This window comes from Salmo salar, chromosome 05, assembly GCF_965601325.2.
Source record: "Salmo salar chromosome 05, fSalSal1, whole genome shotgun sequence".
NCBI lineage: Eukaryota > Metazoa > Chordata > Actinopteri > Salmoniformes > Salmonidae > Salmo > Salmo salar.
In genome coordinates this window covers 20,808,949-20,835,315 of record NC_138295.1, presented here as the reverse complement: position 1 = coordinate 20,835,315, position 26,367 = coordinate 20,808,949, and the positions used below count along the sequence as shown (strand labels likewise).

General features: G+C 43.6%; 2 protein-coding genes across 2 annotated transcripts in view; one reads left to right on the top strand and one right to left on the bottom strand.

Annotated features, from left to right (window-relative positions):
- The window catches only part of stag3 (STAG3 cohesin complex component), a 51,862-nt gene extending 45,272 nt beyond the window's left edge, over positions 1-6,590 (bottom strand). Inside the window, exons 1-3 of the mRNA XM_014199154.3 lie at positions 6,472-6,590; positions 6,073-6,191; positions 5,798-5,900 (exon numbers count right to left, since the gene is read on the bottom strand). Of these exons, the coding sequence (XP_014054629.3) occupies positions 5,798-5,900; positions 6,073-6,110 (141 nt within the window). The 5' untranslated portion in view covers positions 6,111-6,191; positions 6,472-6,590. The remainder of the gene's footprint in view (positions 1-5,797; positions 5,901-6,072; positions 6,192-6,471) is intronic.
- Positions 6,591-9,704: 3,114 nt separating this feature from the next.
- Positions 9,705-21,632, top strand: gpc2 (glypican 2). Its single transcript, XM_014199157.3, has 11 exons — positions 9,705-10,276; positions 14,112-14,270; positions 14,658-14,792; positions 15,250-15,425; positions 15,843-15,923; positions 16,050-16,215; positions 16,534-16,664; positions 17,139-17,285; positions 17,629-17,765; positions 18,292-18,464; positions 18,726-21,632. The coding sequence occupies exons 1-11, from the start codon at positions 10,105-10,107 to the stop codon at positions 18,995-18,997; spliced, it is 1,749 nt and encodes a 582-aa protein (XP_014054632.3). The 5' UTR covers positions 9,705-10,104; the 3' UTR covers positions 18,998-21,632.
- The last annotated feature ends 4,735 nt before the right edge of the window (positions 21,633-26,367 follow it).

Below are 26,367 nucleotides of genomic sequence, written 5' to 3'. Positions count from 1 at the left end.
TCAGAGATTTTTGTAGTTCGTTCCAGTCATTGGCAGCAGAGAACTGGAAAGAGAGACAGCCAAAGGAGGAATTGGCTTTGGGGGTGACCAGAGAGATATACCTGCTGGAGCGCGTGCTACAGGTGGGTGCTGCTATGGTGACCAGTGAGCGGAGATAAGGGGGGACTTTACCTAGCAGGGTCTTGTAGATGACCTGGAGCCAGTGGGTTTGGCGACGATTATGAAGCGAAGGCCAGCCAACGAGAGCGTACAGGTCGCAGTGATGGGTAGTATATGGGGCTTTGGTGACAAAACGGATGGCACTGTGATAGACTGCATCCAGTTTGTTGAGTAGGGTATTGGAGGCTATTTTGTAAATGACATCGCCAAAGTCGAGGATCGGTAGGATGGTCAGTTTTACGAGGGTATGTTTGGCAGCATGAGTGAAGGATGCTATGTTGTGAAATAGGAAGCCGATTCTAGATTTCATTTTGGATTGGAGATGTTTGATGTGAGTCTGGAAAGAGAGTTTACAGTCTAACCAGACACCTAGGTATTTGTAGTTGTCCACATATTCTAAGTCAGAACCGTCCAGAGTAGTGATGCAGGACAGGCGGGCAGGTGCAGGCAGCGATCGGTTGAAGAGCATGCATTTAGTTTTACTTGTATTTAGGAGCAGTTGGAGGCCACGGAAGGAGAGTTGTATGGCATTGAAGCTTGTCTGGAGGCTGAGGTGCACCCATGACCAGCTCTGAAACCAGATTGCATAGCGGAGAAGGTGCGGTGGGATTCGAAATGGTCGGTAATCTGTTTGTTGACTTGGCTTTCGAAGACTTTAGAAAGGCAGGGTAGGATGGATATAGGTCTATAGCAATTTGGGTCAAGAGTGTCCCCTCCTTTGAAGAGGGGGATGACAGCAGCTGCTTTCCAATCTTTGGGAATCTCAGACGACACGAAAGAGAGGTTGAACAGGCTAGTAATAGGGTTTGCAATAATTTCGGCAGATCATTTTAGAAAGAAAGGGTCCAGATTGTCTAGCCCGGCTGATTTGTAGGGGTCCAGATTTTGCAGCTCTTTCAGAACATCAGCTGAATGGATTTGGGAGAAGGAGAAATGGGGAAGGCTTGGGCGAGTAGCTGTGGGGGGGGTGCAGTGCTGTTGACTGCAGTAGGGGTAGCCAGGTGGAAAGCATGGCCAGCCGTAGAAAAATGGTTATTGAAATTCTCAATTATAGTGGGTTTATTGGTGGTGACAGAGTTTCCTATCCTCAGTGCAGTGGGCAGTTGGGAGGAGGTATTCTTATTCTCCATGGACTTTACAATGTCCCAGAACTTTTTTGAATTTGTGCTACAGGATGCATATTTCTGCTTGAAAAAGCTAGCCTTATCTTTTCTAACTGCCTGTGTATATTGGTTTCTAACTTCCCTGAAAAGTTGCATATCACGGGGGCTGTTTGATGCTAATGCAGAACGCCATAGGATGTTTTTGTGTTGGTTAAGGGCAGTCAGGTCTGGGGAGAACCAAGGGCTATATCTGTTCCTGGTTCTACATTTCTTGAATGGGGCATGCTTATTTAAGATGGTGAGGAAGACATTTAAAAAAAATAACCAGGCATCCTCTACTGACGGGATGAGGTCAATATCCTTCCAGGATACCAGGGCCAGGTCGATTAGAAAGGCTTGCTCGCTGAAATGTTTCAGGGAGCGTTTGACAGTGATGAGTGGAGGTCGTTTGACCGTAGACCCATTACGGATGCAAGCAATAAGGCAGTGATCGCTGAGATCTTGGTTGAAAACAGCAGAGGTGTATTTAGAGGGCAAATTGGTTAGGATGATATCTATGAGGGTGCCAGTGTTTATGGCTTTGGGGTGGTACCTGGTGGGTTCATTAATAATTTGTGTGAGATTGAGGGCGTCAAGCTTGGATTGTAGGATGGCTGGGGTGTTAAGCATGTCCCAGTTTAGGTCACCTAGTAGCACGAGCTCTGAAGATAGATGGGGGGCAATCAGTATAACACATATGGTGTCCAGAGCACAGCTGGGGGCCGAGGGTGGTCTATAGCAGGCGGCAACGGTGAGAGACTTGTTTTTAGAGAGATGGATTTTTAAAAGTAGAAGTTCAAATTGTTTGGGTACAGACCTGGATAGTAGGACAGAACTCTGCAGGCTATCTCTGCAGTAGATTGCAACACCGCCCCCTTTGGCCGTTCTATCTTGTCTGAAAACGTTGTAGTTAGGGATGAAGATTTCAGAGTTTTTGGTGGACTTCCTAAGCCAGGATTCAGGCAGAGTGTGCTAAAGCAGTGAATAAAACAAACTTAGGGAGGAGGCTTCTAATGTTAACATGCATGAAACCAAGGCTATTACGGTTACAGAAGTCATCAAAAGAGAGCGCCTGGGGAGTAGGAGTGGAGCTAGGCACTGCAGGGCCTGGATTCACCTCTACATCACCAGAGGTACAGAGAAGTATGAGGATAAGGGTACGGCTAAAAGCTATAAGAATTGGTCGTCTGTGACGTCCGAAATAGAGAGAAAAAGGAGCAGGTTTCTGGGGGCGATAAAATATCTTCATGGAATAATGTACAGACAAAGGTATGGTAGGATGTGAGTACAGTGGAGGTAAACCTAGGCATTTAGTGATGATGAGAGAGATATTGTCTCTAGAAACATCATTGAAACCAGAAGATGTCATAGCATGTGTGGGTGGAGGAACTGAGAGGTTGGATGAGGTATAATGAGCAGGGCTAGAGGCTCTACAGTGAAATAAGCCAATAAACACTAACCAGAACAGCAATGGGCAAGGCATATTGACATAAAGGAGAGGCATGCTTAGCCGAGTGATCAAAGGGTCCAGTGAGAGTTAGATAGCTAGCCGAGCCATAGGTAGCAAGCTGGTAGAAGATGGAGGTCTGTTTTTAGCCACCTCGTGCGATTCCGTCTGTAGATTAGTGGGGTTCCGTGTGGTAGGGGGGACCAGTCCAATTGGCAAAATAGTTTGTTATAGTGGCCCAAGAAAATTGTCCGATAGACCTATTCAGATAGCAGCCGATAAGACAGCTAACGATTAGTGGGCCGCAGATGGGCATTCGGGTTACGTCGCGACGGAGGGGCCAGTTGGATAATTCCCTCGGGCAGATAACGTCGGTGGTCCAGTCGTGAAGGCCCGATGGGGCTCCGCATCGGCAGTAAAACGGGTCCGGATAGGTGATTGTAGCCCAGGAGAGGCTGATGGAACTCTTCAGCTGGCTAGCTCCGGAATAGACCAGGAGTGGCTGATGAAACTATTCAGCTGGCTAACTCCGGAATAATATAATATAGTATATAATAATAATAATAATAATAATAATAAATAATATAGTATATAATAATATAGCTCCGAATAACAGCCTACTTCGCCAAATGGGTGATGATTTAACAAGCGCATTCGCGAAAAATGCACTGTCGTTGCTCCAATGTGTACCTAACCATAAACATCAATGGCTTTCTTTAAAATCAATACACAAGTATATTTTTAAACCTGCATATTTAGTTAATATTGCCTGCTAACATGAATTTCTTTTAACTAGGGAAATTGTGTCACTTCTCTTGTGTTCCGTGCAAGCAGTCAGGGTATATGCAGCAGTTTGGGCCACCTGGCTCGTTGTGAACTGTGTGAAGACCATTTATTGCTAACGAAGACCGTAATTAATTTGCCAGAATTGTACATAATTATGACATAACATTGAAGGTTGTGCAATGTAACAGCAATATTTAGACTTAGGGAAACCACCCGTTAGATAAAATACGGAACGGTTCCGTATTTCACTGAAAGAATAAACGTTTTGTTTTCTAAATGAGTTAGTTTCTGGATTTGACCATATTAATGACCTAAGGCTCGTATTTCTGTGCGTTATTATGTTATAATTAAGTCTATGATTTGATATTTGATAGAGCAGTCTGACTGAGTGGTGGTAGGCAGCAGCAGGCTCGTAAGCATTCATTCAAACAGCACTTTCGTGCATTAGCCAGCAGCTCTTCGCTGTGCTTCAAGCTGTTTATGACTTCAAGCCTATCAACTCTCGAGATTAGGCTGGTGTAACCGATGTGAAATGGCTAGCTAGTTAGCGTGGTGCGCGCTAATAGCGTTTCAATCGGTGACGTCACTCGCTCTGAGACCTTGAAGTAGTTGTTCCCCTTGCTCTGCTCTCCCTTGTTGATGTGTTCCTGGTTCGAGCCCAGGTAGGGGCGAGTAGAGGGACGGAAGCTATACTGTTACACATGCAATACTAAAGTGCGCGCTAATAGCGTTTCAATCGGTGACGTCACTCGCTCTGAGACCTTGAAGTAGTTGTTCCCCTTGCTCTGCTCTCCCTTGTTGATGTGTTCCTGGTTCGAGCCCAGGTAGGGGCGAGTAGAGGGACGGAAGCTATTCTGTTACACATGCAATACTAAAGTGCCTATAAGAACATCCAATAGTCAAAGGTATATGAAATACAAATGGTATAGAGAGAAATAGTCCTACAATAACTACAACCTAAAACTTCTTACCTGGGAATAATGAAGACTCATGTTAAAAGGAACCACCAGCTTTCATATGTTCTCATGTTCTGAGCAAGGAACTTAAACGTTAGCTTTTTTACATGGCACATATTGCACTTTGACCTTCTTCTCCAACACTTTGTTTTTGCATTATTTAAACCAAATTGAACATGTTTCATTATTTATTTGAGGCTAAATTGATTTTATTGATGTATTATATTAAGTTAAAATAAAAGTGTTCATTCAGTATTGTTGTAATTGTCATTATTACAAATAAATAAATAAATAGATCGGACAATTAAATCGGTATCGGCTTTTTTTTTGGCCCTCCAATAATCGGTATCGGTGTTGAAAAATCATAATCGGTCGACCTCTAATAGCCAATGTTGACTTTGTGGCTGTGTTGCTAGTGACATCCGGAAAGTAGTGTAACAGTATAGCTTCCGTCCCTCTCTTCGCCTCTACCTGGGCTCGAACCAGGGACCCTCTGCACACATCAACCACAGCTATCCTCGAAGCATCGTTACCCATCGCGCCACAAAAGCCGCGGCCCTTGCAGAGCAAGGGGAACAACTACTTCAAGGTCTCAGAGCGAGTGACGTCACCGATTGAAACGCTATTAGCAAGCACCCCGCAAACTAGCTAGCCATTTCACATCGTTTACAGTAGCCTAAACGAGAATTACGCAATTATTCCAAAACTTTGTTGGAACACATATTTCCCCACTTCAGTTAACCAGTCCATTTTGAATATGTGATAAAACAGAAGTCATTTGGCAAGGAATGTAGCTTGTGTATCCCATCAGTTAGATACATTTTTATGGTAATTTATTTCTGTAGGTGCACTCAGCACTCGCGTGTAGAGGGAGCGGTGGAAACGCAATTGAGTGAGTGAGACATGAAGGGGAAAGGACCTTTAGGGAGCAGAATTTTGTGATGCTTGGCTTGGTTTCTTTTGTGTTGTGTCCCGCAAATGCACATGTACAAATTGAACAATAGTCAAAGCACATTAACTTTGTCTTGAAGACAACATTTCGACCAAATAGTTTTACAGTATTTGAACTAAATGTGATCTCTGGTTAAAGATCGATTTTTGAAGTCAATTCCAGAACTTGATTAGCCACACCCATCCCTAATTTGATACCATTCCCCTACAGCCATTACCACAAGCCTGTAATTAAGGTGCCACCAACCTCCTGTGGTGTGGTGGTGTGTGTGTGTGTGTGTGTGTGTGTGTGTGTGTGTGTGTGTGTGTGTGTGTGTGTGTGTGTGGGTGTGTGTGAGAAAAAAAACATTACAGACCCGAGGTCCTAGTAGTGCCGTGGTCTGTTTTCTCCGCTTCATGGCCTTCAGCTGGACTTCAAAGTCACTGCCAGAGTCTGAGATGTCCTCGATCTCCTCAAGACTGCAAAGAAAAGTACTAATGAACAAAGCCAACACAAGTCATAAATAATCACACTATCTAGCTAATCTAGTTAATGCAATAAGTCTGCATAATTATCTAGCTAGCTGGTTCTTTCTATATTTGTGATACCTATGACTGTCATGTTTAGCTACCGGTAGCTAGCCTAATTTACCTGTCATGGCTTGATTCATCAGAGTGTTGCACTTCCATTTTCTGGTGAGGCGGTAATGTTAATGTTACTGTAGTGTTCCCTTCACAAATGTAGATGACGGTTGGATTCAGAAACCTTGGCTAAGTAGGTTGGCGATTAGAAGAAACAACAGTTTAAGGATATGATCAAGCATATTGAGTTCGGGATATTACAATTCTGCCTTGGCAAAAGCAAAACCGACAAGAGCTAACATGCTAGCTAACATTACAGCTGGCTAGCTAGCTACTGTTACAGTTAACTTAGCTGTTTAACGTTAGCCGTAAAAGTTAGTCAACAGTGCGAAATTCAAACTAGCAAGCTAACATTTTTAACTACAACAAACATGTGTTAAATAATACAAAATTGTCTCTAGCTACCTACCTAGATAATAGTGTAGTGTTAATCTGAAGTAATAACTTGGTAGCTAGCTAACTATTTGGGATAGAACAGTTTCCCTCAGATCCGATGACAGACGATCACTGGAAAAAAATACACACTACGCGCCGGCGCGAAAATCACACAACTCTCAGTGGAGTTCAGCGATTGGCTGACAATTTGTGATCTGGTTCATATGATTGGTTGTTAGCACATATTTTCGCACGGTAACGAAAAATTGTGAACGGATTGGCCCTAAAGACAACCGACCTAAGATCAGGCTTTACACCCTTAATAATTGTATTTATAGCAAGATACAGAAGGAATACTGACCATATGTCAGCGCTAATGATATATAAAAGGGACGTTCCGTTAAAAAAGTACAACCTAACACTTTTGAAAAGCCGATTTGGAATTATATAGGCATTGATTGTGTTACCATAGGACCCCATTAATTCTCAACATAGGCTATGTCTATAACACAAACTCTCACATCCAACTACAAAAGGAAAAATATACTGGTTGTGTTGTGCTATTTTCAACATACTTTTAGAGTCTGCATATCTTTTAATAGGATAAAGAAATGATTGTAATTCTGATAGGATAATCTTTTGATACTGTATATTACAGTCTCATATATTATGCCCTGTGTAGCTCAGTTGGTAGAGCATGGTGCTTGCAACAACAGGGTTGTGAGTTTGATTCCAATGGGGGACCAGTACAACAATGTATGAACTCACTACTGTACGTTGCTCTCAATAAGAGTGTCTGCTAAATGACTTAAAATTATTACTGCTTTAAATTATCCACTGCCTACATCCATATAGCCTATTCACCAATACTGATCAATAACGGAATAAGGCAAAGAATGCCTGGGGGTGGTTGAAAAGTAACATCTGTTTCACAGGCAGTGCTGGCAGGAAAACACACACAAGTGTACCCCCTTTTGCAGGTCTTCACCAGACCTAAAAATATGTTTTCCTCCATTCAAGCAAGTGTACTAAGGCCCAGGCCAACTCAACACTGTGGTAGACTGGATTGTAGGCGTACAGTGGTGGGGAAAAAGTATTTGATCCCCTGCTGATTTTCTACATTTGCCCACTGACAAAGAAAGGATCAGTCAATAATTTTAATGGTAGGTTTATTTTAACAGTGAGAGACAGAATAACAACAAAAATATCCAGAAAAACTCATGTCAAAAATGTTATAAATTGATTTGCATTTTAATGAGGGAAATAAGTATTTGACCCCCTCTCAATCAGAAAGATTTCTGGCTCCCAGGTGTCTTTTATACAGGTAACGAGCTGAGATTAGGAGCACACTCTTAAAGGGAGTGCTCCTAACCGCAGCTTGTTACCTGTAAAAAAGACGCCTGTCCACAGAAGCAATCAATCAATCAGATTCCAAACTCTCCACCATGGCCAAGACCAAAGAGCTCTCCAAGGATGTCAGGGACAAGATTGTAGACCTACACAAGCCTGGAATGAGCTACAAGACCATCGCCAAGCAGCTTGGTGAGAAGGTGACAACATTTGGTGCAATTATTCAAGATCTATGCAAGATCTCACCTTGTGGAGTTGCAATGATCATGAGAACGGTGAGGAATCAGCCCAGAACTACACGGGAGGATCTTGTCAATGCTCTCAAGGCAGCTGGGACCATAGTCACCAAGAAAACAATTGGTAACTCACTACGCTGTGAAGGACTGAAATCCTGCAGCGCCTGCAAGGTCCCCCTGCTCAAGAATACATATACAGGCCCATCTGAAGTCTGCCAATGAACATCTGAATGACTCAGAGGACAACTGGTGAAAGTGTTGTGGTCAGATGAGACCAAAATGGAGCTCTTTGACATCAACTCAACTCGCCGTGTTTGGAGGAGGAGGAATGCTGCCTATAACCCCAAGAACACCATCTCCACCGTCAAACATGGAGGTGGAAACATTATGCTTTGGGGGTGTTTTTCTGCTAAGGGGACAGGACAACTTCACAGCATCAAACGATGGACGGGGCCATGTACCGTCAAATCTTGGGTGAGAACCTCCTTCCCTCAGCCGGGGATTCCAGCATGACAATGACCCAAAACACACGGCCAAGGCAACAAAGGAGTGGCTCAAGAAGAAGCACATTAAGGTCCTGGAGTGGCCTAGCCAGTCTCCAGACCTTAATCCCATAGAAAATCTGTGGAGGGAGCTGAAGGTTCGAGTTGCCAAATGTCAGCCTCGAAACCTTAATGACTTGGAGAAGATCTGCAACGAGGAGTGGGACAAAATCCCTCCTGAGATGTGTGCAAACCTGGTGACCAACTACAAGAAACGTCTGACCTCTGTGATTGCCAACAAGGGTTTTGCCACCAAGTACTGTCATGTTTTGCAGAGGGGTCAAATACTTATTTCCTTCATTAAAATGCAAATCATTTTATAACATTTTTGACGTGTTTTTCTGGATTTTTTTGTTGCTATTCTGTCTCTCACGGTTCAAATAAACCTACTATTAAAATTATAGACTGATCATTTCTTTGTAAGTGGGCAAATGTACAAAATCAGCAGGGGATCAAATACTTTTTTCCCCCACTGTATGATCATGTGTTAGCTACTTTGATTATAACATTTCATGTACAACACTATGACTGCAGAATGTTCATGTTGAAGATGGAATCATCTTTGGCTATTATGTCTTTCTCACAATAGGCTACATCTGGATTCTGGGGGCCCATAGGGGCTCAAATTATCATGAAAGAGGTAATATAGCTCTCAATTTACATTTAATGGGCCAGTGTTAGTACTGGACTGCTGATCACATTTGCATTGGTTTGTTACTGTAGTCAAGCAATTAATAATAATTTAAAAAAATAATTCAATGGAAAAGCCTGTTTGCATTAGCCAATGGATTTCATGAATTTTTCTGTAAATTTGACCTACTTGCTGGCCATGGAAACGGTTGCATCTTGTATGACATACCCAATTTGCAAAACTGTCTGGTGGCTGGACAACATTTTGCATGTGACCTTCAGAAACACAAATATGGGATTAATTATTCTTCAGGTATGCAAGTCAATAAACGTATAAAAATCTTAGAACAGCGAGATTTTGATTTGAGTGTATTTAAATTGTGTGCCTGCAAATAGATGTGTTTTTTATGTAGAAAAGGGTGATTCATTTTTCGCAGGGGAGGGCCCATAATAGTTCAGTCTGGCGGTTGCGAATTTAGGACCTTGCGGTGGCTCTGCTATAACAGCCCCCCTATGGCCGCACCTCACCCCTTTCCGCCCTCCTCGTGCTGCACCGCTCATTGTTCTGAAACAGATAGCTAGACAAGGGATGGAGAAATCACCAGGTGGGACCTGAGCACCCGACAAACCAGGCGCTCATTTATTCACGGCACCCAGACCAATTGTCAATTTATTTATTTTTCTTCTGGAAAAATATAGACTAGTTGATCTTTGGAAGTTGTTGGGGTGTTTCTTTTCACAGACAAAATGGGGAACTGGAGATAATTCCATAGATTTTTCGAGGGATTTATTTGCCTTAGAGTCTTAGTTTATCTCGTTACTTTTGTCATTTTTGAGCTGCCTGGTCGCCAATCTTTTGTCAACCATTAATTCGCCTATTTACCGTGAGTGACACTGTCACAGTGGAAGATGGTTTCCCGGCTATACGCTCAGAAGTACCCCCCGGTGTTGCTCTGCACGCTGGCTGCCCTGTCATGGACTTGGGGCCCGGTAACAGCGAGTAGGAGTTGCTCCGAGACACGGCATGTGTACGCAGAGAAGGGCTACAGTACGAACACTGCCCCGCTGACTCAAATCTCCGGTAAGACGGGCTATTCAAAGTAAACTGGTGTTTATTGATTAAAAATAATCAAACGTAGGCTATATGTTATTTTACGCAACATGAAGGGTTTGAGAGACCGCTTGGTATAGCCTTACTGGATAATATGCCATGTGATAGAAACTGCTGAACAAAGCGAAATTGAGAATGAACAGGTTTGTCTGTCAGGAAGGCTTATTTATGGGATGAGTAAATTGCTAACACCGGTGTGTAACAAAGAGCCTCGCCCCTAATTAGTATGGCTGTTTTAGACTGATCTGGGAATGACTGAAAGAAAATAATCATTATCAACCTTTATTTTTTTGAAGACTTCATTTATTATAATTAATGTGTTGTGCATGTGACACTTGAGAACTGTTGTTAGTTGTTGCGTTATCATGGGACATTGTCAAGGGGTGTGTGTGAGAGCTCAAGAGACAGAGCAGACAGACAAAGATAGTGAGCTGTGGATATTTAAAGCGGCAATTGTGCATTAGGAAACAATAACAAAACAGGGTCCCTGCCCCTGTTTCCGTAAAAAGCTGAGGGAAGGGGCTGGAGAAATGTAATCACTCCCAAATTCATAGACAGAACTATGGATGCAAGGACTAACCATCCATGATATCGAAATTATAGTTTTATCCATGTTTTGAGGCTGTATAGTCTTTGTTTACATTTTATTTGTTTACAAAAGTTGGAGTAAAAGAAGCTTTTATATAAAATTACACACACACAAAAGTATGTGGACACCCCTTCTAATTAGTAGATTTGGCTATTTCAGCCACACCCGTTGCTGACAGGTGTATGAAATTGAGCACACAGCCATGCAATCTCCATAAACAGACATTGGCAGTAGAATGGCCTTCCTGAATAGCTCAGTGACTATCAACGTGGATATAATTCCAACCAGTAAGTTTGTCAAATTTCTGCCCTGCTAGAGCTGTCCCGGTCAACTGTAAGTGCTGTTATTGTGAAGTAGAAACGTCTAGGAGCAACAACGGCTCAGCTGTGATGTAGTAGGTCACACAAGCTCACAGAACGGGACAGCCGAGTGCTGGATCGCGTAAAAATCATCAGTCCTTGGTTGCGACACTCGCCACCGAGTTCCAAACTGCCTCTGGAAGCAACGTCAGCACAAGAACTGTTTGCCAGGAGATTCATGAAATGGGTTTCCATGGCCTAACAACCTAAGCTTAAGATCACCATGTGCAATGCCAAGCGTCACCTGGAGTGGTGTAAAGCTCGCCGCCATTGGACTCTGGAGCAGTTCTCTGGAGTGATGAGTCACGCTTCACCTTCTGGCAGTCCGACTGACAAATCCGGGATGCCAGGAGAACATTACCTGCCTGAATGCGTAGTGCCAAATGTAAAGTTTGGTGGAGGATGAATAATGGTCTGGGGCTGTTTTTCATGGTTTGGGCTAGGCCGCTTAGTTCTAGTGAAGAGAAATCTTAACGCTACAGCATACAATGACATTCTAGACGATTCTGTGCTTCCAACTTTGTGGCAACAGTTTGGGTAAGGCCCTTTGCTGTTTCAGCATGACAATGCCCCCGTGCACAAAGCGAGGTCCATACAGAAATGGTTTGTTGAGATCAGTGTAGAAGAACTTGACAGGCCTGCACAGAGCCCTGACCTCAACCCCATCGAACACCTTTGGGATGAATTGGAACGCTGACTGCGAGCCAGGCCTAATCGCCCAACATCAGTGCCCGACCTCACTAATGCTCTTGTGGCTGAATGGAAGCAAGTCCCCGCAGCAATGTTCCAACATCTAGTGGAAAGCCTTCCCGGAAGAGTGGGCTGTTATAGCAGCAAAGGGGGACCAACTCCATATTAATGCCCATGATTTTGGAATGAGATGTTCGACAAGCCAGTGTCCACATACTTTTGTTCATGTAGTGTATTTTTGGTTCTGATGGGGTATGACAGTTGAACAAAGCTCATGAGGCATTTTTAAGTTATATTTTTCAAGAATCAATGGGTATATATAATTCATTTGTAAGTCCAAAAATGTATGTAGCAACTGCTGATTGCCCCTTTTTAAAGTGACATTTGAGTGTCAAATGTTGATTTTTGTTGTACTGCTTTGCACGCCTTCATATGTATGAGGGTTTGTTTGAGTGGTTTGACTGTAGGCTATATGTGATTGCTGAATGTGAGAACTGCAATATTGATTGTGTCTGTGTGTCTGGTTTTCTCTGTCTGGGTCTTGGCTCTTCTTGTCCCGTGGGCCAGGGGAGCAGATGGCCGAGAGAAGGAGGGATGATCAGAGGGAGAGTAGAATTGGAGGAATGAGAGAGGGCTGGTAATGAGCGACAGAGGAGAAATTAAAGCTAGAGCCAAAAATAAAAGGTTGGAGTTGGGATCCTCACTCCAAGTTTTTCGGAGGAAAAAGAATCAGGTGTCGGTATCATGGAGTAATATTATGTTTGCCTCAATAAGATGTTTTTTCCACCCACGTTGAGACATTGGAGATTGCCGACTTGTTACTGGTTGTTAATGTTTGCATATCATTACCGCCGGTCATGTTATAAGTCCAACCTGGCCATTGGTGAACAAAGACACGGGTTACGTCCCAAATGGCTCCCTATTCCATATCTAGTGCACTACTTTTAACTATTTCCCTATGTGTCCTGGTCGAAAGTAGTGCACTATATAGGGGATAGTGAGCCATTTGGGATGCAACCATGGATTGTGTTTTAATAATTCATGTTTATAAATGCCCATTTTCAATTACTACCTTATGTTTAATAAGGCTCTATTAATGACAGACAGATTACGAAGAAGGATATCTGCCTGATCAGAAGAACCACTGCCACATTGGTAGAGTTGGTGTGTGTTCTAAACTGATAGACATTCAATGAATGAACACAGTAGGCCTACTTTGTGAGCTATTATATTGAATGAAAGCATTTGAAAAATCATGGTAGCATGACACAACGAAGGGTAATTGACATTTTCCAATAAAGGTAGAATCAGGGTAGAATGATCAGTTCTTGATTATGCGGTGTTTCTCATATGATACATTGTAGAGCTGGGGGATACTTGTTAGTATCTTGGCAAGGAAACAAAACACAAAGTGGACTTAACTTCTTTAGGAAAACAGCCCTAATGTTGGAAACTAATGTTGGAAACCAACATTATGTTGTCATCCACATTTATTTACTTTCCAAGATATAGCACGCAATATTTACATGGAGCAGGTTTTTAAAGGACCAAAGAGTTTGGTCTTCTTCATGTAAAGAAAAAAAATCCATGTAAAAAAATATTGTGATACTGTTATCACCAAAGCCCTAATACATTGCTCATTTATATGCAGTGGTGGTAAGTCATTTTGGGAAGAAACCTGTTTGAGGCTGGTCTAGCAGGTAACGCGGTCGCATCAAGCACATATGCATCACCGTCAGTGTGGGTGCGAATCAGCCCTTCTTTCTACGTCTCCCCCTCTCATTTCATCTCTAAAGGAGGTAAAAATACTGATTTATTTGAGGTAGCCTAAATGTCTCCCCTAAACCATAACCATAAGTTGACTTCACAGTGCTGATGACGTCAAAGCAAGCGCTGCTGTATCCTTTGGCCTTCACCATTAGTGCATCTTCCCACACCTCTTGTCTCTGATTGGCTCGTATCTGATCCCGTCTTGTTTTACCGTTGGTTCAGGTGAACACCTCAATATGCCCACACAAGCCTCTTGTCCCAGTCTCTGATTGGCTCATATCTGATCCCGTCTTGTTTTACCATTGGTTCAGATGAACACCTCAATATGCCCACACACCTCTTGTCCACGTCTGTCATTGGCTCGCATCTGACCCTGTCTGTTTTTCTATTGGTCCAGGCGAGCATCTGCGTCTGTGTCCCCAGGACTACACCTGCTGCTCCAGTCAGATGGAGGAAACGCTGGCCCACCAAAGTGAGACGGACTTCCTGTCGGCCATCGACGACACCAGCCAGTTCCTTCTCACCACTTTCACACAGAGGCACCACAAGTTTGACGGTGAGCTGGAATGCAAATCCAATCATAATAAGGATGCATAAGGGAACACTATAAATAGTGTGATGTAAAATGACAACAACATTGAGGAGTGGTATGTAAAATGTTCTATTGAGAGGGCTAAAAGTACCTTTATTGCTAGACTAATATCCTATAGTGGGGATCAGCTAGTCATAGCTAGCTTATTCTTGACAATGGTTCTTGAGACCTGAGTAACTGCCAGTGCAACCACTGAATCACAACAACTTGTGGTTTAGTGGTACTGAATTCTTCTTTGGGGTGTGGAGAACTGGTGAGAATGTGGTATTGAATCCCAGTGGTGTCGGACTACGAACTTGTCTACCCCGTATCGTGCTTTTGACCGTCTCATTCCTTCCTCTCTTCTCTCAGAGTTCTTCAGGGAGCTCATAGACTTGTCGGAAAAGTCCATGAATCAGATGTTTACTAAGACATACGGGCGCCTCTTCACCCAGAATGCCAATGTCTTCCAGGAGCTGTTTGTGGAGCTCCGTCGATACTACTCAGGTTAATGGGGTCTCTCTCTCTTTCTCGTGTTGGACTTTGCATTTGTGTACTTGTGTCACTATGGTACATTTCCCTCACCGTCTCATCAGTTCGACAATGCTACATCTTTGCCTTGTTTGACAAGACAACAACAAATTGTCTGAACAAGTAGTAACAGACTGACCTAACCTAGGGCCATTTTCATTAGGCACCAAACTGACTGAAACAGGGAATGAGTACTTGGACTTATCCAACAAGAAATGCAAATTTTCCATTTATTTTGCTAAGTGTTTTCCCTCTTTTGTCTACAAGACAACAACAAATTGTCTGAACAAGTAGTAACAGACTGACCTAACCTAGGGCCATTTTCATTAGGCACCAAACTGACTGAAACAGGGAATGAGTACTTGGACTTATCCAACAAGAAATGCAAATTTTCCATTTATTTTGCTAAGTGTTTTCCCTCTTTTGTCTACAGGGGGCAGTGTGAGCCTGACAGAGGTGCTATCAGAGTTCTGGTCCAGACTGGTGGAGCGGGTCTTCTCTCTGGTCAACCCCCAGTACCAGTTCAGTGACGAGTACCTGGAGTGTGTCAACAAACATGCAGAGCAGCTGCAGCCCTTTGGGGACCTGCCCCGGAAACTAGGCTTACAGGTCAGGCAGACTTGGTTGGTATATCAACTGAAAACTAACATCATTCATATTTAATAATATTAAAGGCATAGTTTACCAATATGTCATTTTGGAATTTGGGTTAACAAAACCAAAGCATAGACTGGTATTACGTTGTCCATAGAGACTGCTTACAGGGTAAGAAAACCAATATGTATTTTGTAATTTGATTGAATTATCCCTCTAAGTTGGTCCGATTTGTAATGTTTGTCACCATAATTAACAAAAGAAGCCGGTGTGATAAGTAATTCAAATTACCACTGAAACTCAACGATAACGTTACAGTAGCACATAGGCGATCGTATTAGAGAGAACTATTTGAAAACAATGAGCTGAGTGCATTGATATACAGTAGAGTAGATTTGTATCAGAAGTTATTAGCTGATCTCTTTCATTCAGGTGTCCAGGGCATTCATTGCAGCCAGAGCACTGGTTCAAGGCTTGGCCACAGGCCGTGACATTGTCAACAAGGCAGCAAAGGTACACTGTGTGTATGTGGCCGTGCACTTATATTAAGAAGAATACTCTCTTCTATTGGTCTGCTTTTAGTGGTTCCGTTGATCTCCCTAACATCCTACATCTTCTGCTCTTCGTCTCCTCCTCCAGTTGAGTGCTGGTGCGGGGTGTGTGCGTGCCCTGATGCGTCAGTGGTACTGCCCATTGTGTCGAGGCATGCCCTCCCTGCGCCCCTGCCATGCCCTCTGCCTTAACGTGTTGAAGGGCTGCCTGGCCAATACAGCCGATCTGGACACTGAGTGGAACAATTTCATTGGTGAGTGGAGATTGGAGGTGGGCATTAGGGGGGGTGGGTGGCTTTTGTTGGGCTGATTCGGTAGAGTGGGATGTTAAACCTGATGCATGTAGAAATGTACTGTATAGAACCTACTCGCATTTCTATTCTACAGAATAAATGAGTCATGCCTATTCTATACGTTGCATTTCTATCTAAAGTTTTGAACATTGCACCCATCATAAAAAACAAAATGTATATCTTTCTTATTAGATCTCTTCCCTTTCCTACCTTCATCCTTCTGTTTTCACACTTTTATTCAATGTTCCATCTTTCATCTCTCACTCTCTACTCTGTCAGATGCTCTGTATCAAGTATCTGAGAAGCTGGAGGGGCCCTTTAACATGGAGCTGGCTGCAGACTCCATCTCTGTTAAAGTGTCCGAGGCCATCATGCACATGCAGGAGAACAGCATCGCCACCTCCACTAAGGCAGGGATGGAGGGAGGAGGAGGGGATGGAGGGAGGAGGAGGGGATTGAGGGATATTATAAGAATGTGCTATACATCCTCAGTGCAATAGAATCTAGATCATAGAATGTACATCATAGAATATAGATAATAGAATGGCTGATAAGATGCACATCGGCTGTCATCCTAGGTTGAAACAAGACTTAACGTTTAACAGTTGTATTACTGCCCATGGAAGACCATTTTGGGTCCAAAACCCCTTTGTTTTGCTTGATCGAATTGTGGAAGTACCTGTAAAAACTGCATAGTGCAATTTTACTAGTTATCATATTATTCTTCATATATTGTTCTTAATTTAAGTATCCACTGTCTACCATTATTAACGTACGTGATAATATTGGGATGCAATTTTTTTCTTAGATCCATGTTTCACCCTTATTGCTGCAGAGATACATCCATATAGATACATAGCTTTATCTCTGTGGTTTGGCACTAGGTGTTCCAGGGCTGTGGGAGTCCCAGACTGGCCCCGGGCCGTTCTCGGCGCTCCCCCAAGGAGTCAGGGGGCAACAGGAGACCCTTTCGTACGTTCAGCCCTGAGGAGAAGCCCACCACTGCTGCAGGCACCAACCTGGACCGACTGGTAGGAGGGGAGAGGGAAGATCAGGAAAGGAGAGGAGGAAAAAGGAGAGTGAGGTGTGAGAGGAAAGAGAGGGGAGGGGGAAGAGAAGGGGGGAGGAGATGGAGAGGCAAAGATTAATTCTTACCTGCAATTAATATTCAAGCCAATTATTTTTTGTAGTTTATGCCCATGTTAGCTCTCTCTGTCCATATGTTCAACAACAGCCATTTATATACAGTAAATTCTAGTTTGTTTGATGACGACGACGTGGCTAAAATGAGCTTCCCACCTCCATATGTTCAACAGCTATATAAGGGTTTACTTTACAGCCTGCATCAACCAGTTTCCGTCCGCCCGCCTCCAGGTGTCAGAGCTGAAGGAGCGACTGCGGCCCATGCGGGGCTTCTGGGTGTCTCTCCCACACACCGTCTGTAACGACAAGAACATGGCTGCCGACGTCACCAACGAGGACCGCTGCTGGAATGGACAGACCAGGGGGAGGTGGGTGTGAGGCTGGAATGGACAGACCAGGGGGAGGTGGGTGTGAGGCTGGAATGGACAGACCAGGGGGAGGTGGGTGTGAGGCTGGAATGCACAGACCAGGGGGAGGTGGGTGTGAGGCTGGAATGCACAGACCGGGGGGAGGTGGGTGTGAGGCTGGAATGCACAGACCGGGGGGAGGTGGGTGTGAGGCTGGAATGCACAGACCGGGGGGAGGTGGGTGTGAGGCTGGAATGGACAGACCGGGGGGAGGTGGGTGTGAGGCTGGAATGGACAGACCAGGGGGAGGTGGGTGTGAGGCTGGAATGGACAGACCAGGGGGAGGTGGGTGTGGACCAGGGGGTGGTGGGTGTTCGATAAGAGACAGATCTGGAGGAGGATGTTAGTCCAAGGGACAGAGAAGATGGAGATTTGTGCGTGCGAGCAGGTAACTAAGAATGTATCAAACTGATATTTAGTGTTTTTGTTATCATATTGATATTAGTTTCAGTGGTGTAGCTATGTCATTTTGATGTGTGTGTATCAGGTACCTCCCTGACGTGACAGGCGATGGGCTAATGGGTCAGATCAATAACCCAGAGGTAGAGGTGGACATGGCCAGGCCAGACGTGAGGACCAGACAGCTCATCATGGAGCTCAGAGTAGCCACCAACAGACTGAAACATGCACAGGCTGGACAGGACACTGACTTCATGGACAGTAAGTCCCCCCCAACCACCCACCAAACAGAAATATTATGACTGGTTCGTCATCCTGTTCTAATCCTATTACTACTGTCCCCCCAACATTTGCACTCTTTAACTGCCCTTTGTCTGTCGCTCTGTCTGTCGCTCTGTCTGTCGCTCTGTCTGTCGCTCTGTCTGTCGCTCTGTCTGTCGCTCTGTCTGTCGCTCTGTCTGTCGCTCTGTCTGTCGCTCTGTCTGTCGCTCTGTCTGTCTGTTATCATGTCTCTCCCTGAAGGTGAGGTCGAAGAGGGCAGTGGATCAGGCGGCGGAGGGGAGAGGTACAGTGATGATTGGCCTGGCTACAGGCCCTACTCCCCTCCCTACAGTAAGCCCCCACTTAACCCCCAGACACCCATCAAGCCCCCTCGGGTCAGAGACCGAACCGGATCAAAGTGGAACAGGAGCAAGGGACGGTCCATCTCAGCTGTCAGCCGGCCAGCCTTCTTCTCGCTGGCGGTTTTGTTTTGGTTATCAGTTATGGTCACTGTCGCCCCCATGTGGAGATAGCCAGTTACTACAGCCTGAAGCTCAGGGTTGTGTTCATTATGGCAAATAATGAAAAAAACCTTTTGAAACAACACAAAATGAAAATAAGCATTTCTTATTGGATAAATCCAGTCAATCCCATCTTGTTTCAGGCAGTTTCTTCTGTTTGGTGCCTATTGAATATGACCCAGCTGAGGTTGGGTTGAGGAGGGGTGTAGTGTGCCTATTTAATCATCAGCACAATGACAGATACGTTTGCTTATTCTAGAGAAGAAAGAGAGGAGTTGAATCTAAAATGTGCATGAATCCAGCACAAAATAATCTCCTTGTGGAAAATGTATTCAAGCACAAGGGAAGTTACATTTCCTGTGATTGGCTATCCCAATGGATCCCAAACTGTGTGGTGCAAGTTGCAGATCAACTAACCCAGGGCTGCCCAACCCTCTTCCTGGAGATCTATTGTCCTGTAGGTTTTCAGTCCAACCCTAATTTTTCATATCTGATTAAGCTAGTTAAGGTCTTGTTGAGCAGCTAATTAGTTGAATAATGTGTGTTAAATTAGGGTTGGACTGAAAACCCACAGGAGGGTAGATCTCAAGGAAGAGGGTTGGGCAGCCCTGAACTAACCCTTGTCAGCTAACGTTTTTTAGCCCATTGAATTTGTTGTAATGTTTGAGTCCCTCAGGTATTACATGAACAAAATGTGTAGAATTGCAGGTAATTAGCTTTAAAACTGCAACATTTTCTCCACCCCGTGGCAAAATGTGTAGAATAACAGGAAATGAGCTTTAAAATAGCAAAAATGTTCTTTGCCAACTAGAGGGGTGTGAACAGTTTGTGTCATGGACAGTGCTTGTGCCCATAGAAATAGACAAGAGCACTGTCCACTCAGCAATAAAATTATAACTTAATGTTAAAGCCTCCACATACTTTAGTCAGATGTGGAAGGTATAACAGAACTTATAGTGAATGAAAAGATAAACGGTAAGGTCAGGGTCTTATTAGGAATGTGCTTAGAGCATGCCACCATTTTGTGGAGCCTGCCCTGAAGTGATTGCTAATTTATTCTGTTTATTTGTAATTTTTTTATTTATTGATATAAGTGTTGTTTTATTTCGATGCAGGAATTGATTGGAAGTGTTAGGGGCAGTATTTCCCCCAAATCCTGGTCCTGGAGGTCCCCTATATGTGCTGGTTTCTATGGAATGTGCATCTCAGATGACAGCTTCCTTGTAACATTGGCATGTTGTGAAGTTAATGTCCATTTCATTGTTCATCAATCGCCACTTCATTGTGGGATCAGTTGCTTATCACAAGCTTAGGTCTCCTTCAAACCAGACAAACTGATGCGTAAATAACACTAAAAGCAAGTCAATGTTTTTTTTTTATGGGAGCAGTGCATTAAGGAGAGGATTGTGTTGCACTGTCTGTTAGAAAGCTTACAATAACGTGTCCTTGAAACAATTGAAAAAGTAGAATAGCATTTTTACTGAATTTCTCCTCACCACACAGCTGGACATGCATTTCATGTGTCTTTGTTTGAAGGCGAGATATTAACCAGGGATATTTGAGAGCCACTGGACTAGCCTTCGTCCAAATTTTCCCATGAGATCTTCCGTGGAGAGATTGTACCTGAGACTCATGATAGGTTGGGAGCAGCATGTGTGTGTGTGGTTTTGTATCGTTTGAGTAAGGCTTAGTAAAAAAAGAAGGAATGGGGTGTTGATAGATGTTACAAAATGGTGCTCTTAGTCTAAACTTTTGTATGAACTTTTCTAAAAACCAACAAAAATCCCAATGGCCGCTTGGTTGAATGAGCTCTGAGTGTTAAAGAAATGTGTGATTGATAAATGTGTATAATGGAGGTGTGGTGAGTATCAACCCTAAAGAAAAGCCACCATAAATGTACCTCAGACAATTCTTTCCTAAATGTCTCATTTACTAACACAACAGCGAGGGTGAATGTTTGACTGGGAACTTCAATAAAACTGATATGACACAAGACTGGTTAAAGATGAGAAAAAGTAGCCAACGACATTCAAGTCTCCACCAAGCATAGAGCAAACACTTACAGCAAGTATTAAATCATAACTTAATAGAAAAAGCTCTACAAAGTAGAGACAGATCAACTTGATTCAAGACAAGAGGTTGAAAAGGTAATGAAAGTTTGTAAAAAGAGAAGTGTAATAGAAATGGAAAGATGGTTAATACAATAATGTATTGAGAACATTCAAGCACACTTCTTTTTTCTTTTTTTTAATGACCAATTGCAGGATCCCTTGTTTGAGGGGATTGTATGTTTCCTAAGGTTCTTAACCTTGTATGTTAGGATAGTAAGTCTGTGTGGGAGTGGTGATGTATGCCAGGTCTAAATATGGATTTTGTCTGTTTATTTAATGAAGCATCATTATTAAATTCAACGATGATAGATGCTTTTGACTATCAAAGTGCACAATTCAAATGAATGAGTGGTCACTGGATGGCGATTGTTTTATTCAAACTTTTGGTTTCTAGTCTGTTAGTGGAATCACTATGACCTCATATCAACACTCCCATATAAGATACCACATTCCATTACTGTAAAAGGATAGTACAACTTTAATATGTAACAATTTTGGGAAATAGATTAGTCCGTTTCATTAAACTGTCAAGAAAATATTGTGTCTGTAAATCCATTTTTAACGTTTTCTGAATTCAAGTCTCTTCTGGTAACTTTATTCTTGCTGCTAGTGGGGCTAATGTTAGTGTTCATATTTGTATTAATATCAACATGGCAGTCAGACAGATTCAGAGGTACAGTATGATATCAATGCAACCATTTAAAAAACTAAAAAAAGGGAAAACCACTGAAAACCATGGAATTATGTATTTTTGGGGGGTGGGGTGCTCTTCAAAAGAGTTGTTAAGCTTGTAAACATTGTGTACGTACACAAATCTTAAAATTAGCTTTTTCACTATTTTGTTAAATTAATTTTATTGAAGTGTATTAAAGTCCCTGTGCCTATGCAGTTGGACCCAAAGATATGTCTTCTCTAATGGGGTGATGTTCCTTTGTGCTCTTATGCATGATGTGGTATGTCTTAGCCACAGGGTACTTGATGCATCTGCACTACAACAGGATAAAATAGACAACTTTATTTGTAGCTGGGGTAAACACAAAACAAAAGATAAGACATTTCAATATTCAGCTTCCACCAGAGGCTGGTGGGAGGAGCTACAGCAGGATGGGCTCATTGTAATGGAATAATGGCTTGGACTCAATTGAACGGAGTCAAACGTGTTTTCCATGTTTGAAGCGTTTGTGTTCCATTAATACATTCAAGGAGCCAGTCCTATAGCTCCTCCCACCAACCTCCTCTGGCTTCCACAGTTGTCCTGAGTCTGCACAACTCTGCCAGGACCTAGGATCAAGGGAGACACTCAAGTGTTTTAGTACTATATCTCTTGACACAATGATGAAAATAATCATGGCCTCTAAACCTTCAAGCTGCATACTGGACCCTATTCCAACTAAACTACTGAAAGAGCTGCTTCCTGTGCTTGGCCCTCCTATGTTGAACATAACAAACGGTTCTCTATCCACCGGATGTATACCAAGCTCACAAAAAGTGGCAGTAAAAAAGCCTCTCTTGAAAAAGCCAAACCTTGACCCAGAAAATATAAAAAACTATCGGCCTATATCGAATCTCCGATTCCTCTCAAAATTTTTTGAAAAAGCTGTTGCGCAGCAACTCTCTGCCTTCCTGAAGACAAACAATGTATACGAAACTCTTCAGTCTGGTTTTAGACCCCATCATAGCACTGAGACTGCACTTGTGAAGGTGGTAAATTAACTTTTAATGGCGTCAGACCGAGGCTCGGCATCTGTCCTCGTGCTCCTAGACTTTAGTTATGCTTTTGATACCATCGATTACCACATTCTTTTGAAGAGATTGGAAACCCAATTTGGTCTACACGGACAAGTTCTGGCCTGGTTTAGATCTTATCTGTCGGAAAGATATCAGTTTGTCTCTGTGGATGGTTTGTCCTCTGACAAATCAACTGTAAAGTTTGGTGTTCCTCAAGGTTCCGTTTTAGGACCACTATTGTTTTCACTATATATTTTACCTCTTGGTGATGTCATTCGGAAACATAATGTTAACTTTCACTGCTATGCGGATGACACACAGCTGTACATTTCGATGAAACATGGTGAAGCCCCAAAATTGCCCTCACTGGAAGCCTGTGTTTCAGACATAAGGAAGTGGATGGCTGCAAATATTCTACTTTTAAACTCGAACAAAACAGAGATGCTTGTCCTAGGTCCCAAGAAACAAAGAGATCTTCTGTTAAATCTGACAATTAATCTTGATGGTTGTACAGTCGTCTCAAATAAAACTGTGAAGGACCTCGGCGTTACTCTGGACCCTGATCTCTCTTTTGAAGAACATATCAAGACTGTTTCAAGGACAGCTTTTTTCCATCACATAACATTGCATAAATCAGAAACTTTCTCTACAAAAATGATGCAGAAAAATGTATCCATGCTTTTGTCACTTCTAGGTTAGACTACTGCAATGCTCTACTTTCCGGCTACCCGGATAAAGCACCAAATAAACTTCAGTTAGTGCTAAACACGGCTGCTGGAATCTTGACTAGAACCAAAAAATGTGATCATATTACTCCAGTGCTAGCCTTTCTATTAGTGTGCTAGCTTCCTGTTAAGGCAAGGGCTGATTTCAAGGTTTTACTGCTAACCTACAAAGCATTACATGGGCTTACTCCTACCTATCTTTCCGATTTGGTCCTGCCGTACATACCTACACGTACGCTACGGTCACAAGACGCAGGCTTCCTTACTGTCCCTAGAATTTCTAAGCAAACAGCTGGAGGCAGGGCTTTCTCCTACAGAGCTCCATTTTTATGGAATGGTCTGCCTATCCATGTGAGAGACGAAGATTCGGTCTCAACCTTTAAGTCTTTATTGAAGACTCATCTCTTCAGTTGGTCTTATGATTGAGTGTAGTCTGGCCCAGGAGTGTGAAGGTGAACGAAAAGGCACTGGAGCAACGAACCGCCCTTGCTGTCTCTGCCTGGCCGGTTCCCCTCTCTCCACTAGGATTCTCTGCCTCGAACCCTATTACAGGGGCTGAGTCACTGGCTTACTGGTGCTCTTCCATGCCATCCCTACGAGGAGTGTGTCACTTGAGTGGGTTGAGTCACTGATGTGGTCTTCCTGTCTGGGTTGGCGCCCCTCCTTGGGTTGTGCCGTGGCGGAGATCTTTGTGGGCTATACTCGGCCTTGGTGGTGGTTGAAGATATCCCTCTAGTGATGTGGGGCTGTGCTTTGGCAAAGTGGGTGGGGTTATATCCTGCCTGTTTGGCCCTGTCCGGGGGTATCGTCGGATGGGGCCACAGTGTCTCCTGACCCCTCCTGTCTCAGCCTCCAGTATTTATGCTGCAGTAGGTTGTGTCGGGGGGTCAGTCTGTTATATATGGAGTATTTCTCCTGTCTTATCCGGTGTCCTGTGTGAATTTAAGTATGCTCTCTCAAATTCTTTCTTTCTTTCTCTCTCTCTCTCTCTCTGTCTCTCTCTCTCTCTCTCTCTCTCTCGCTCTCTCTCTCTCTCTCTCTCAGAGGAGGACCTGAGCCCTAGGACCATGCCTCAGGACTACCTGGCCTGATGACTCCTTGCTGTCCCCAGTCCACCTGGCCGTGCTGCTGCTCCAGTTTCAACTGTTCTGCCTGCGGCTATGGAACCCTGACCTGTTGACCGGACATGTACCTGTCCCAGACCTGCTGTTTTCAACTCTAGAGACAGCAGGAGCGGTAGAGATACTGAATGATCAGCTATGAAAAGCCAACTGACATTTACTCCTGGGGTGCTGACCTGTTGTACCCTCGACAACCACTGAGATTATTATTATTTGACCCTGTTGGTCATCTATGAACATTTGAACATCTTGGCCATGTTCTGTTATAATCTCCACCCGGCACAGCCAGAAGAGGACTGGCCACCCCTCATAGCCTGGTTCCTCTCTAGGTTTCTTCCTAGGTTCTGGCCTTTCTAGGGAGTTTTTCCTAGCCACCGTGCTTCTACACCTGCATTGCTTGCTGTTTGGGGTTTTAGGCTGGGTTTCTGTACAGCACTTTGAGATATCAGCTGATGTCAGAAGAGCTTTATAAATACATTTGATTTGATGATGTATTCCACATTGTGTTACCATCCACAGCAGAAAGCCGAGCAGAGCCAGCAGGAGCAGTCCTGACATTACTGAGAGGAAGATGACCCTGTCAGCCTCACCTGCAAACACACCATCAAGTCATCAAACTGAAGTTACTTTACAGTATTTAGTTGAGACAGCAAACGCCATCAAACTGAAAGAATACAGGAAAAATCACATCCATTACTTGGCGGAGACACAGTTCCTAGATGTGTTTTGTATCAACGATGATGTGCAGAGGATCCCTGGTTCGAGCCCAGGTAGGGGCGAGGAGAGGGACGGAAGCAACACTGTTACACCAGTAAGACTTCTCCCCCCCCCCCAGACACTGGTTTAGTGCGATCACACAACACATGGCCACTTGCATAGGGGCCCGATCCCCACAGAGACTTTCTCCGCTCAAGTTCAAGCCCAGAACACTTCTTCGATGAGGTTTAACGGGGTTGGCATCCAATGTTAATGGTCCATTACCGCCACCAGCTGGTCGGGGTATTCAATAAGAAACTTTAAAAAACGTTCCAGGAAAGGGGGAAAACGACATCATACAAAATAAAATGTCAACTTAAAAGAATTACTCACGAAGACCCACAAAACATTCAGCGGCGTACACAATGATTCCAATTTTCTTAGACTTCTCCGCTTGTGTGGTACAGTTTATGGCCAATGCAATAAATAATACGAAGTCCACCTTTTCAACATGTAGCGTTTTACTATCCCTGCGTTGATGAGAAACTTTCACTGGTCGTGGTTGTTTGAATGTTAAATGACGAGACAGAGGCATTGATGCGAGTAACCAGTCTTGTTCAGTACATTGCAAAACATCCGGGTATCTCAAGCACACCGGTAAAAACACTGGAGTTGCACTAATTAACAATTACCAACAGATGGCACCACTGTGCCCTCTTACACCCATAACATCTTCCCTTTTATAAAATAGAACAGGAGCTGTCAATTCACTAACAAATCAAACCTAGTAATAATTTCCAACATGAACATTTAAGGTGACAACTTAACACATTTTGATACTCTCTTCACTTTTATCTCTCTCAACAATCCCTAATGGGAAACCTACAGATTAAGTATTTTTGGTGGCTGGAGCGTGAAAAGACAGGGGGCTTGTCTGTGAGGACTGTGGGTTCCCGCACAGGCGTGTCACCTGACTGTCTAAGGGGAGTATTGATGGGCGA